This window comes from Myodes glareolus, chromosome 2, assembly GCF_982192425.1.
Source record: "Myodes glareolus chromosome 2, mMyoGla1.1, whole genome shotgun sequence".
NCBI classification, from domain to species: domain Eukaryota; kingdom Metazoa; phylum Chordata; class Mammalia; order Rodentia; family Cricetidae; genus Myodes; species Myodes glareolus.
The window spans coordinates 80,957,655-80,971,824 of NC_142027.1; the positions used below are offsets into that span (position 1 = coordinate 80,957,655).

At 39.2% G+C, this 14,170-nt stretch overlaps 1 protein-coding gene across 5 annotated transcripts in view; it reads right to left on the reverse strand.

Annotated features, from left to right (window-relative positions):
* Positions 1–4,264: 4,264 nt before the first annotated feature.
* The window catches only part of Klhl24 (kelch like family member 24), a 34,806-nt gene continuing 24,900 nt past the window's right edge, over positions 4,265–14,170 (reverse strand). For all 5 annotated transcript variants that reach the window (XM_048445160.3, XM_048445162.3, XM_048445163.3 and 2 more), the window contains 3 exons: positions 12,935–13,123; positions 11,163–11,351; positions 4,265–6,896 (listed from right to left, as the gene is read on the reverse strand). In XM_048445160.3, the coding sequence (XP_048301117.1) occupies positions 6,696–6,896; positions 11,163–11,351; positions 12,935–13,123 (579 nt within the window). In that variant the 3' untranslated portion in view covers positions 4,265–6,695. The remainder of the gene's footprint in view (positions 6,897–11,162; positions 11,352–12,934; positions 13,124–14,170) is intronic.

Genomic DNA, 14,170 nt, shown 5'->3' on the forward strand with positions numbered 1-14,170 from the left:
TGAAGGCAACCAATTAGCCCTGGGGTGTGTGTGTCTGTCTTGACCACAGCACAGACGGCATCGTGGTGGGGAACACATGAGAGCTGAGGGTCACAGAAAGTCAGAGATGGAGCTGAGAGGGTTAAACATCAACCTGTTCTTGGGAGAACTGACCTACTCAATCCCTTACAAGGGCAGTAATACATAATTATCTGGCTTCATTTAAAAAAAGATTCAAAACTTTATTTTTAACAACTGCCTTTGTTACATCTTAAAGAATCTGGGAAAGCTTCTTTCACCGCATCCGAACAGCTAACAAACATGTACAGAACAGCAAACTAACTGAGCAACATTAAAAAAGCAGAAGCTATCTTTCCCAATTATCCAACTTCTAAGACAGTGTTGTCCTGAGACACCTGGTATCAAGTTATTAAGGCTGCTTTAACCCAAATATCTGAAGTTGTCCTCCACTTAGGAGGAGCAAGTGTTCTCGACTCACTCCCTGGCTGGACTCCCAGTTCTGCACGAGATGTTTTTATTGTTAGTGGTCCTCGGTTCACATGAGTTACCATTTTTTTCCTTTTCTCCCCTATAAAAGGTGAATCTAAGCTTTCAAACAGAACATGATTTTGGGACAATCACTGATATTCAAAACTCACTAACATTCATATTACACACATATTCATAGGTAAGCTGTATTAACATCTTTATCAAACCCGAGCTCTGTGTCATATGAACAGTTCTTCCTCAACAGCGCTGCACTGGACACCGTGCTCAACACACATCAACTTTAGTATTGTTGGCCACCATTTCCTTTCCTCAAGTCACTATTTTAGTTTCTTGTTTATGTCAAGAGCTATTTTATGGTTATTCTGGTAAATATAAAAACCTGATTTTACCCTTGTCCCTTTTTACATAATCACTTGGGTATATTAAAACAAAACTAAAACTCATTGGATTTTTGGTAAACAAAATTTAATACAACCATATAGTCAAGTAATATTTAAAAGACATTAGACACAACTTTTTAAAACTTTCAACTATGGAAGAAGTGCCATTAAACAAACACATAAGCATTACTGTACTACAATTGAACTGAGAACAAGGACATAGAAAACATTCTTTCTCATTGTGAAGATTCAAACTGAAAGCAATGGGTGTGTAGCAGTTATAGTAAGGCACATTACAGTTGTTCAGTTCTGAGCCTTATCTCAGTTAGCTCTAGAGACTTACACACTTCAGGAGGGGTAATAAGGAAGAGGAAGTCCTTTCTCAAGAAAGTCAAAAGAAAAAGCCTAGAGCAGAATTAATTACTAATGTAAGGATATAACAACCCAGCTTTTTCACTGAGATATTTCAACTGACCTTTACGAGAGCCTAATGAGGGTTTATCTGAGGATTTAAAAAGCACCTAGGTACCAAGAGTTAATGTAAACCAAGCAACAACCTCAGTTAACGTTCTCTTTCTGCCAAGCAACTATACAGTTGAAACTCACAAAGAATTTCTGGTCAGTTGGGTATGATGGCCCAAGCCTATAATCCTAGCACATATGGACAGAGGCAGGACTGCCATTGCTCAAGGCCAGCCCGGCCATGTCCTGAGTCCAGGTTAGCCAGGGCAACATTAAATCAACCAACCCACAAACAAGAACAGCCCGGTATGGTGGCACATGCTGTCATCCAAGCATTTGGGAGACACAGAAAGAACAACTGGAGTTCAAGATCATCTTCAGCAAGAGTTCTAGGCCAGTCTGAGCTACATATGACCCTGACTCAAAAGATAAAACCAACCCAGTTTCCAAAACAAAAATGAAAATTAAGTCGGGCCAAAAAAAAAAGTGTATATACCGCACAGGAGGCAACCCTGCTGTTTATGCATGCTGAGTTTTATCTGACTGAAATGGCACTGGGGAGGTTTAAGGCACAAAAATTAAAACAAAACTTCTTTGGAACGATATATAAAGTTATGACTTCACTATTTAAAAACTTAGTATCACCTTTAGCCCTATGTAAGCTTAATATCTTATTAACATTATTAATTACACACATGTAAAAAGTTTCATATACAATATCTTAAGGATATTTTCATTTATTTTGATGTGTATGTTTTGCCTGTACTATGAGTGTTTGCACATGTATGTGCACCATATGTGTGTTTGGTGCCTGTGGAGGCCAGAGGGTATTGCAATGCCAGGAACTGAGTTAGACACATGTGAACCACCATGAAAAGTACTTGGACCCCTACCCCAGATCATTTGCAAAAGAAGTAGCAGTGTTCCTAACTGCAAAACCATCTCTCCAACCTGCTCACAAATAAACACTTTAAAATGTCTACAACGTTTTGAAAACAACTCTGGGATCATTAGTTTACACTCTTGGGAGTGGTGTCTGATGCCTAGCATTAGGTGTGGCTATAGTATATTTAGTGACTCAAATCTACTGCCTTACAGGTCGGCCAGACAGCTTCATTTGGTTACGTAGTATATAGTGAGTTGCTTACTTACCTAACGTAATAATGGGTGAAATGATATAATTCTAGCTTTCTACAGAATGTTGAACAATTCCATTATTATTTTGACATGAGATTTTATGTGGCTAAGTCTAGCCTCAAACTGACTTCATAGCCATGGCTGTCCTTGAACTCTCCTGATCCTCGAGCCCCACCTCCTAAGGGCTGGAATTACAGGCACTGCCACCATACTCAGCTACACAAAACTAAGTCTAGCAAGGCCAAGTCATGTTAACTAGTAGTGTCTTATTGACTATGAAACAAAGCAGTCCACAGGAAACCTCTAGATATCATCTTATCACTTGGTACCACATAAAATCTGGAGTATGTAGCCTTTTCACATATTTATCCCAAGATGTTAAAGGAACACAGAAGATAACTCAACTCCCTCTCTTCATGGATGGGCTCGCAAACTGATTGTTAAAATCTATTGTCAGACCAGGAAAAAGCAGCACACACCTGATTTGGACATGGACAAAAAAAGAAAACAACCGTTGTCTTTCCTGAGTTTCTGGATGGGAGTCTGACAGCAGATACATAAGCAATTCATACTAACCAGGAGAATCTATCAATTCACGAAGCACTGTCATCCTAAGTAGAATGAATGTTCAAGACCATGGCCATGTGTGAAGCTTCTCAAAGTACTTTAATCTAGAGTCATCAACTCTATTTAAGAGACAGCACCCCAATCAGGCAGCAATGACAAGCTCACATCCTCCCTGAGCATTTGCGTATTTTTAAACCTGATTCAAATGGAGTAAACACCTGGGTCTTGATCATCTATGAAAACAGCTACGGAACCCAATTCATCTGTTAGTAAAGTCAGTGGGGATAGCATAGTGGAAGAGGCAGAACTTGGGCCACCTTGTCACACACATGGAGAAGAGTTAGAAAAGGATCCAAGTTCATGAAAAATGCATACAAAAAACAAGTGTAGCTCGGTGGTGGTGGTGGTGCATGCCTTTAATCCCAGCATGTAGGAGAGAGGTTCGAGGCCAACCTGGTCTACAGAGGAGTTCCAGGATAGTCAGGACTGTTAGAGAAACCTTGTCTTAAAGAAGCAACAACAACAACAACAACAACAACAACAAAACCTGTAATTTTCTGTTGATTCACAAACCATACCTTCAAGTTCTCTCCAGCTGAGATCACAATGGGCTCCTGTGATCTGAGCAGCCTGTTTTCTGACTGTAACCCTGCTGTTACACAGGTGGACAGATCCCCAGGACCAGATCTGGACTTTCAGATGAAAGGATTATTCTAGAAAACAGGTGCTGGCTTCCATTTGTGCCATAGCACCCAAAAAAATAAAGAATCGCTGCCAAAAGCTTGAGGCTAGCACAGGCAACAGAGATCCTGTCTCAAAAACAGAGTCCTCCAGAAGCGTTCAAATTTAGTCTTCTGCACTTGAATAGAATATGATCAACTAATTTTTTAATCTTATTATCTAGTTCTGATAATGAAACTTCAAAAATCATTGGGTGTTTGTGATGTATGCACATATCCATACTGTCTACATATAAACACATACATGTAACCTAGAGGTGCACATAAGCATCACCTACCAAAAGAAAACCTGCCAGCTATGGGAGGACAGAAAGAATATTAGTCTGACACCAAGATGGTTGATACGTCCCTTTTAATATACTAATTATACCCTAAAATTATGTTTCTTAAACCAGGACTTACCACAACTGCTTTTTATCAAGAATTAGTATAGAAAGATAATGAAAGGAAATTAAAATATAAGATATTTAAAAGAAGTTAAAATATCAATTGGGCAGCTTTAAAAATTTAATTTTCTAGGATTCGAGGTACTTTTGGGTGACTTTTAATATAACTTGCAACTACTCAATTTACATGGTTTTTAAATTACATAAAGAAAAATTCATTTGTTTACACAAATTCTGGTTTCTCAAAATTTTTTCCAATTTACTACAACACAAGGATTATGAAAGATAAACACTACAAATTACAAGTAGATAATACTTTTACAATAGACAAAAATACTAAAATACAAATTTACTTTGAGAAAATTTTTTATATGGTGTATTTATGAATGGACTCAATCTTACAAATATACATGAGAATAACAATTATCATTTGTAGAATCGTAAGCATTTACAAAACACTTTTGTTCACACACTTTACTGTTAAGAATTTCTGAATTAAACAGTTTCCATTATCTAACAAAAGTATAATGCAGGTATTTACTATAAAATTACAGTACAAATATCCCAATTTTACATCAACTGTCTCTCAACTGACAGATAATTGTTTTCAGAATGCTTGTATAGTTATCAGTTAAATCATTTAAAATTTATGACTTGGAAAGTATTTCATAAGTGTACTTTCTAGCATTTTTCTCAGAATTTAGATTTCAATTAAGCACTGACTCTTAAGAAATGTTTGTATTATGCTAAGATGAGGAATAAAGTTTGTCAAAGGTAGGCGTTTGATGATTACCTTAATTTTAACAGAACTCATAGTTAAGCAGAACATAGTCACTGACAGGGAGTACACTGTGGTGTAAGAGACAATGGTAACTGGGACACTAAACACAGCAAGCCACCTGGGAGAGCCACAGCATTGTAAATAGTTATCTGTCCACACAGAAGTTACAGTAATTAGTTATGATAGTTCCTGTTGTACCCACTTACATTTTTAAGAAAAAACTTTTGTATTTCCCTTTGAAAACAGGTAACCTTTATAAAATGGAGGTAAAAAACTTAGAGGAAAAAACTTTTAATAGAAATTTGAAAACGTTGATCAATATTTTATACAATGGCTCTCAAAAAGAGATCTTGCTCAGAAGCCTGGAACTGCTGCTGGCCAGTGTGGCTGGGCGCTAACTTACAAACAAGTGGCCCCACTGAAAAGAGCGGCCTCTGCTCTAGGCTACTAAGGAATTGGTGTAGAGATTCCTAGGACTGGTAGATGCTCAGAAGTCAGGGAAGTGATACTCGACAAAGCATCAAACCAGGAAGGTCAACTCTGCTGGGTCTGCAGGGAGCAAACCTATCTTTTTTAAAGATTCATTTCTTTAATGTACATATGTGTGTCTGTGTGAATTTATGTGCACCACATGCCTGTAGGTGCCCAGGGAGGCCAGAGGGTGTTGGGTTCCCTGGAACTAGAATTACAGGTCTTTGTGAACCACCTGATATGGATACTAGGAACCAAACCAGGGTTCTCTGCAAGAGCAGTAAGTGTTCTTAAACACTGAGCCATCTCTTCAGTCCCAATTTGGTTTCTTTTGATGCACTGTCCAGATCCTGGAGACAGGTGTGCCCACATCCTGGCTCTGGAAAAGGAATTCAACTCCTCTGCTAGCTTTAAGGGAAGACTTCAGTGAAGAACTCACAGATGATTCATTAAATACCCTGAGAACCAAACTGGATCACATTTTTTTCTCTGATAGCTATTTTAATTTTTTTCTTAGGGACTAATGTATAATTTAAATCTCCTACATAAGCTCACAAAAAGTATTTAATAACAGAGAATAGTCTATGAAGTCATTAAATTTGATGTTTTACGGTAGCTGAATTGTCACTACATTTTTACAGCTAAAAAAATAAACCCACCTTCAATGAAATTAACCAGTATGGATAAGTCAGTGACAGTTGTATTTAAAACTCGTTTCTCCTCCTCACAACGAATACTAAACGTTCTTAACATCAGGCATTCAACCTAAATGAAGCTTCAGTCATACAATTTTTCTCTACATAATAGACAAAAAAGAAATGAACATTCCTAAAAGATGGTTCACAAATCCCTAAGAAGTTTACAGCTGGATGTCATTTCTTACCCCACACAGTTTCTCACAGTTGCAAAAATATATTCATAGGCCAAATTATCATTATTACTTTTTTTTTTGAAGACAAGGCCTTATTGTGTAGCCCTTGGTGACCTAGAACTTGTTATGTAGATCAGGCTGGGCTCAAACTCGGAGAAATCCACCTGCCTTTGCCTTCTGGGTGCTGGAATTAAAGGTGTGCACTACTATGCCTGGCTTTAACCGCCATCATTTTAACAGTCCTCACCCCCAGTTACAGGAAAGAACTTAATACAGCTTGAAATATTGGTATTTTTGGAGAAAGGCATCAGGGCTATTTCTTTCTTTTTCCATACAGCACAAAGGAGACGTGTTCTTACTTTAAAAGTTCCCTCTTAGGCTGTGTGGCTTCTTGTGTGAGGTACACCAGGTTTAGAGCTTAAAGCATTTCTCATTGTATCTATGAATAGTCACACAGCCATGATAGGACACTGGTCTGGGCATTGCAGCGACCCCTGTGATGATACTTGTTGCAGGATCATAACAGAGAATAGTGTCTGTGGCTTCTCCATTTTCCCGTCTTCCACCTAGGATATAGATCTTACCATTGCACACAGACATGCCGCAGTTTTCCTGTTTAATCAAATACATAAAACAAAACAAAAAAGCCCAATTAACTACTGTAGATAATGGATTTGACAATAAACAGAAAACCAACAATACGTTTTAATACAGTACAAAAGAAAGAAGATATAATATCATCTACCTTTGGCCTAACGCCTGCTATTCTTGAGTGTTGGGTACTTGCATTAAGTGAGTGCACTGTGAGTAACAAAAGCCAAGACATGAAGGGCACGGTAGACTAAAAAGGCTTTGACTAGGTCACGGTAGTGAAGGGCAGCTATTTTAATTGTCACATGATCAATGAACAGGGACACTAAGTCCCTTGAGATGGCCTTAAATTGAAAAAAATAAAAACCAATTTGTGTGTTTCTTTGGTTGGTTTTTTGAGACAGGGTTTCTCTGTGTAGTCCTGGCTGTCCTGGAACTCATTCTGCAGACCAAGATGTCCTCAAACTCTTAGAAATCCATCTGTCTCTGCCTCCCAAGTGCTAGGGCTAAAGGCATGAACCACCACCACCCAGAGGAAAACAGGTTTTAATCAAAGTAAAAACAACAACAACAACAAACAAAAAACAAAAACAAAACCAAAAAAATCCTGTTATCAGAGGTCTTAGTGGGGACACAAATGCCACCAATAGTTTATTCTTTACTTTATTCTACATAAAGAGATCCTTAGCCAAATTGTATTTGTGTGTAAATAATTACTAGGCAAAAGAGCTATTCTTATAAAGGTGAGTCTTTAAAAACAAAAATTAAGAATCTTACTAGTCTATAGCCCAGGCTGACCTTGAACTGATAACAATCCTCCTGTCTCAGTACTCGCAATGAGTTCTGAGATTACAAACCTGCTTTCAGATTTTCCCTTATATTCATCACTGACTTAAAATGTTCCTCCCTTACTTAAAAAAAATATTACATTTAATGTACAGCAGTGTATGAGCACATGTGGGAAGCTGGAGGATGCCCAAGGGTGCTCTTATCTCCTACCATGCGGGAGTCTATTGGTCAGGCCATTTACTTCATCTGTTCATGAATTCAGAAAAATATATAATCAATAGGAACATATGCAAGAAATACAGGAAATGAATTGCTAATTCCACAGTATCCTGAAGAAGGCTGAATTCCAACACAGGAAAGTAGTGGTTGTGCATGCTTTTAATCCCAGCTCTCAGGAGGCAAAGGCAGGAGGATCTCTGTGAGTTTGAGGTCAGTCTGGTCTATGAAGTGAGTCCCAGAACAGCTAGGGCTGGTACACAGAGAAACCTTGTCTCAAAAAACCAAAAAGAAATAAACATTTAAAAACCAGGGAAGGGGCTAGAGATGGCTCAGGGCTTAAAGAGTACTCGCTGTTCTTCCAGGGGACCCACATTTAGGTCTCAGCACCCACACAGGGCAGTTCAACTGCCTGTTCCTAAGTCTGGTTCCAGGAGATCTGATAACCTTCTCTGGTTGCCAAGGGCATTTGCATACATATAGCATACATTCACACAGACCCAGAAATAAAAATAAAATCTAAAAAAAAATTATAAAAACTAATTCAGGGAAGTATAAAGAGATGGTTTAGTGGTTAAGATTACTTGTGCTGTTCCAGAGGACCCAAGATCAGTTCCCAGCAGTCATTCCAGGGGACACAACATTCTTTTATCTGGGAACACTCATACACGTGGTGTGCACACATAATATACACACGCGCGCGCACACACACACTCTCATACAAATTATAACAAGGATTTGGTAGATGGCTCGCTAATTAAAAGGTATTTCCTGCCAATCCCAGCAACTTGTGTTCCATTCCAGTATACACACAGTGGGGTCCTACATGTTGTCTTCTGACCTCTGCATGTGCTGTGACACACATACAAACACCCAAATAAATGTTTAAAAAAAAACCCCTCAAAACCTAAACTCACAAGGGATTCTGGCACTGCAGTACACATCTGTAATCCCAGCTTTTTGGAGGAGGCAGATCAAGAAAAGCTCAAGGCTAGTTCCAACTGCCTGAGAATTAAGTCAAAAAAACCAAAACCGACCAAGCAACAAAATAAAATAAAGCAAAGATTTTAGGAGCATGCAACTGCTATACTCAGTGTGAATACTACAAAAGGAGTGGGGAAAAGGTCATTTCTGACCAAGGTAACCTGCGTTTGCTGTTGAAAGATGAGTGGAATTACAAGTACAGAAGGTAAAAAAAGCATCATAGGCTAAGGGATCAACACAGGCCAATACAAAATAACGTGATTTGTACTGAAAATAAAAATAGCAATGTAATTGGAACAAAGTTACAGAAAATTAAATTTAAACAAAAAACAAAAGCAATGAGCTGGGCGTGGTGGTGCACACCTTTAGTTCTAGCACTAGTGTGGCAGAGGCAGGTACATCTCTGAGGGCAGCCAGGGCCACACAAAGAAACCCTGTCTCAAACGGAAGGAAGGAAGGAAAGAAGGAAGGACGGAAGGAAGGACGGACGGACGGACGGATGGAAGGAAGGAAGGAAGGAAGGAAGGGGAAAGGAAGGAAGGAAGGAAGGGGAAAGGAAGGAAGGGGAAAGGAAGGAAGGAAGGAAGGAAGGAAGGAAAGGGAAAGGAAGGAAGGAAGGGGAAAGGAAAAAAAGGAAAAAAAAAGGAAAAAAAAGGAAAGGAAAGGAAAGGAAAGGAAAGGAAAAGAAAACAAAACAACCACCTTTGGGCTAAGAGCAAGTGCAAAGAAAACAAAGATGAGACAACAGAAGGCCTAGAATGAAGAGGTGAGTTTGGAGCTAGTTCAGATTTCCAATTAAGGGGACATGAGACTGGCTAGAGAATAACTGGTAGCAAACAGGTTTAGAGAAGCTTCTAGACTAGAGAACAGGACTCTGAGGACAGCTCCAGTGTGTGAGCTTCACTCTTTGAGAGACAGGGAAAAAACTTAGGGTGGTATCTGAAATGTCTGGACACAGAGACAGCAGAAGAATAGCAGATTACATCATACATCTGCAACATGGACAATGCCACACAGCTGGTGGGAATAGGAGTTGGAACAAGGTGAGTCCTGAGCAGCAAATGAAGTAATTCAGGAATAAACTAGAGTTCAAGTCAGGGGAAAGAGGCTAAGCAACATTAATACTTAAAGATGGAGTGGAAAAAAAATGAGACTGAAAACAACAGGAGAGATGACTGGCTGGTGACTTTTAAGAATGTGTCTTTGGCTGGGTGGTGGTGGCATATGTACACCTTTAATGGCAGCACTCGGGAAACAGAGGCAGGCAGATCCCTCTGAGTTCGAGGCCAGCCTGTCCTACAGAGCAAGTCCCAGGACAGGCTCCAAAGTTACAAAGAGGAAATCCTGTCTTGAAAAACCAAAAAGAATGTGTCTTTGGAAGCTGGGTATGGGGCGTACCTTTAATCTCAGCGTTCAGGAGGGAAAGGAAAGCAGATCTGTGAGTTTCAAGCCAGCAAGGACTACATAGTGAGATCCTTTCTCAAAAAAAAAGAAAGAAAAATAGAAAGACAAAATCCTGCCAACCAAAGAAAGAAAGGAAGAAAAAGGAAGGCTAGATGGAAGGAAACAATACATTTTGGGAGATCAGACTGGTTCAGGTGTCATCTGCAGAGGGCTGGAGCTTGGTTCCCAGCACCCACACATCTGGGGGCTCACTACCACCTGGAATTGAAACTACAGGAGTGCTCCCCCCCTCTGGTCTCTCTGGGCACCCACATCCCTGTGCACACACTAACACGTGAGGAGAGACAGATTTCCAGTATCAGAAGCAGCATTTTGGTAGTAAAAGGAAAGTGAGCAGAGCTAAGAACCGGAAGCTGGGAGCTTTCTGGGAACACAGAGATGAGATGGAAAGAACGTGTGGATGAATGCGGCCTGAGCACTATCATTTCCTTCACAACAAAACTGTAAGACTGTAAACAAACTGATCTCTCCTCTTCGGAAACATTGGAAGAGAAATGGCAGAAGAATGGGACAAGATTTTGAAAAATGAAGGCTGAGAGTATTTTTTGTTTAAAAAAAAAAAGGTTACTTAATGTTGGGTTGATAAGAAGAAGTTAACTTGCTAAAATTAACCCTTGGGGCAGAGCATTTAGCTCAGTGTAGTGTTTACCTAGTGCTCACGAGGCCCTGGACCCAAGACCCCAGCACCACAAAAAACAAACAAACATTTAAAAAAATAAACAATTCTGTAGAAGGGAGTTTAAAAAAATTACGAAATATTTGAACAGTGAAATTCAAGTAAATAATCATGTCCCTTATTTCCTCTTCATTTCTGTTTGGACTCTGTGCTATTACCTGTCGACTAAATGTGTTTTGTACATGCATCCAGTAGTCTTCAACTGGGTCGTAACAATATACCGCCTTGGTCAGTCCACCAGCAACATAGATCAGGTTGTTCAGAGACACAGCTGTTATGCACCTCTTAGCAATTGGGATAGCTGCACGAAGTAGCCAAGAATTGGTTTCCGGGTCATAAGACTGAACCTAGTAATACAAAAAATATAAAGTAAGATGTCTAAACAAATAGGTAAATTTGCTTTAAAAATGTTGATATATATAAACATGGTTGAAGATAAAATGCCATTAATTCAAATAATTAAATGAGGTTAGTCTGATTTATAAAATTTATGAATTACCAGGCAGTGGTGGCACACGCCTTTAATCCCAGCACTTGGGAGGCAGATGCAGGCAGATCTCTGTGAGTTCGAGGCCAGCCTGGTCTACAGAGTGAGTTCCAGAACTGGACCATAGCTATTAGTAAACCCCGTCTTGAAAATAAAAAATAAAAAAATAATTAAATTAGGAAAATTCTTGCATCCTGGTGAAAAGATAAAACTCCTTTGTTTAAAAACAAAACAAAACAAAACAACCAAAAAAGCCTAAGTTATTACCATCAAAAAGAAGACAGTAACAAAATACACACAGATTATTTCCAAGAAGAATGGCCTCCAGGTTTACTAATGTATACTAAAAGTAAGTCTTAAGTTTTTCTGAAATTGCTTTATGCATCATGTTTCAATCTGAATAGAATTTCCTTATGCTTTTAGGGAGTCCTTCAAAATAACACCAGGCAACCTCAATTAGTAAGTTTTTATTTTCGTTTTTTTGTTTTGTTTGGTTTGTTTTTTTGAAACAAGGTTTCCCTGTGAAACAATCCTGGCTGATCTGGAACTCACTGTGTAGACCTGGCTGACTTCAAACTCACAAAAATCCACCTGCCTCTGTCTCCTGAGTGCTGGGATTAAAGGCGTGCGCCACCGCTGCCCGGCCAATTTATTGTATTTTTAGTTAGCATAAGTTCTCAGTGAACTTTAAATAGGTAATTTTATCTGTTATGGCCACAGTGCCCAGGTGGAGGTCAGAGGACAACCACAGAGCTGGTGCTCTCCTTCAGTTGTAGGATCTGGGGATCAAACTCAGATCAGCAGGTTTGCTGTTTAACATCTTTACCACCTGATGATATATTAACACTGAATAAAATAAATGAATTAATTGATGAAATTTCATTATCACTACTAAACCGATTAGCCTCAGAAAAAACATGGCGTTTCCTGAAATGCAGGATGGCACATGTTCTTCTGTTCAAGTCAGATGAACTACAGCTACTTTGGACCATCCTCTACTTACACTATAGAGGCATTCTTTCCTTTTCCTTTGCTCTAAAAACCAAAACCAAACCAAACCAAACCAAATATACCCTTCAAAGGTCTAAAGACGTGACCTAGCTGGGAAGCAGCATCATTAGTGCCTTGACCTTTGCTCTTCATTTTCTGTGTTGCATGTAAGTTTTAAATCCTGTAGATGATAGAAAAGTTTTTCACTCTGAGATTGGTCTCATTTCAAAAAGGTTTAATCACATTTGTTACACATAACAAATTACTGGCTATATTATGGTGTCACGTGGCAATTTGAAATCCAGGGCCTTTCCCTCAGAACAGGACACCAAACAATTTTTAAAAGACCCCTCACACTTTGCTACCTAGCCAGCCATCTATCTCCTCAACAGGCCATCTGTCTCCCTTTTGTATACAGTATGCGGAGTTTCCTAAGCACACTGTGTAGCTTACCTTATCAGAACAAGTATTATCATCAGGTCCTCCACCAATCACAAACAGTTTTCCTATACAGCTTGTCACTGCTGGAGAGCTCACTGCTTCTTTAAGCGGAGCAACTTCTGTCCAACGATTTGAAAAGGAATCGTAACACTCTACACTGCTAAGTCTGTTTTGCCCATCATAGCCTCCGACAACATACACCTGTATGTAAAATGCAGGAAAAAGAATCTTATTAGCAAGTCTAAACTGTTTATCTGCTCAGTTAAAATTAGAAGATCCCTCTTATTCAAAGCCTTGACAGCTGGAACTACAGTGTATTTAGCTCAGTTTTCTGAGACTTTGTCATTTCTTAGCAATCCCCTGACTGACTCCCCCACCATTACAGAGCCTTTTCTGGCATGTTCCCTTTGGCGACATTTTAATCACAGGCATACTGAGTATTTGTTTACCTTATTGTATACCTGTGCTATGCCTATGAATGATCATGTTTTGTTTTTATCCCTTTTGAAAAACAAATCTTTACCACACCGAAGGGAATAAGATTTCTCAAGTTTTGTTCACTCAACAATGAAATATTTGATTATAAAGGAAGAAAGCTATGAAACTGTAACACCAGTTAGGGGTCATTAGTGTGAGCTCTCTGAAGGCAAGGCCTATCTTTAGCAGCTATAACAGCTAGAAAAACACCCAAGACACGGTGAGCTCAAAGCTCTCAACATTTTTCATGAACAGTGGTGGGGCAATACCTTTCCAAGACAGCCGAAGCCATAAACAAGATGTTTAGTGAATAGCTTACAAGCAGAGAATCCCTTGTGCATCATGGGGATATTAGAAACTTTTAATCAAGCATTCCAGTTTCATACCCATATTTCTTTTAATAGATAATTATCATCAACTCTTTAGGCCACTTCTAATTAACTGTGAAGTTAACTGAGTCTTCTACAGAACCTCTAGGATTAACTAGCACTCAGTGAGAAGAGGCAGGTGAATTTCTGTGAGTTCCAAGCCTGCCAGGACTACACAATGAGACTCTGTCTTGAAAAAACAAAAAAAATTCCCAAACTACTACCTCACAGACCAGGTTAAATAATGGTAGTTGACGTTCAGAACCCAAATTGTAATTTTTTTGACACTTGTTACTGTGTAGCCCAGGGTGGCCTTGCACTTTTGACATTCCTGCCTTGGTCCCAAAGCCAGGATCACAGGTGGAGCATCTTGTTTGGCATTCAGTTGTATCTATTTTAATAC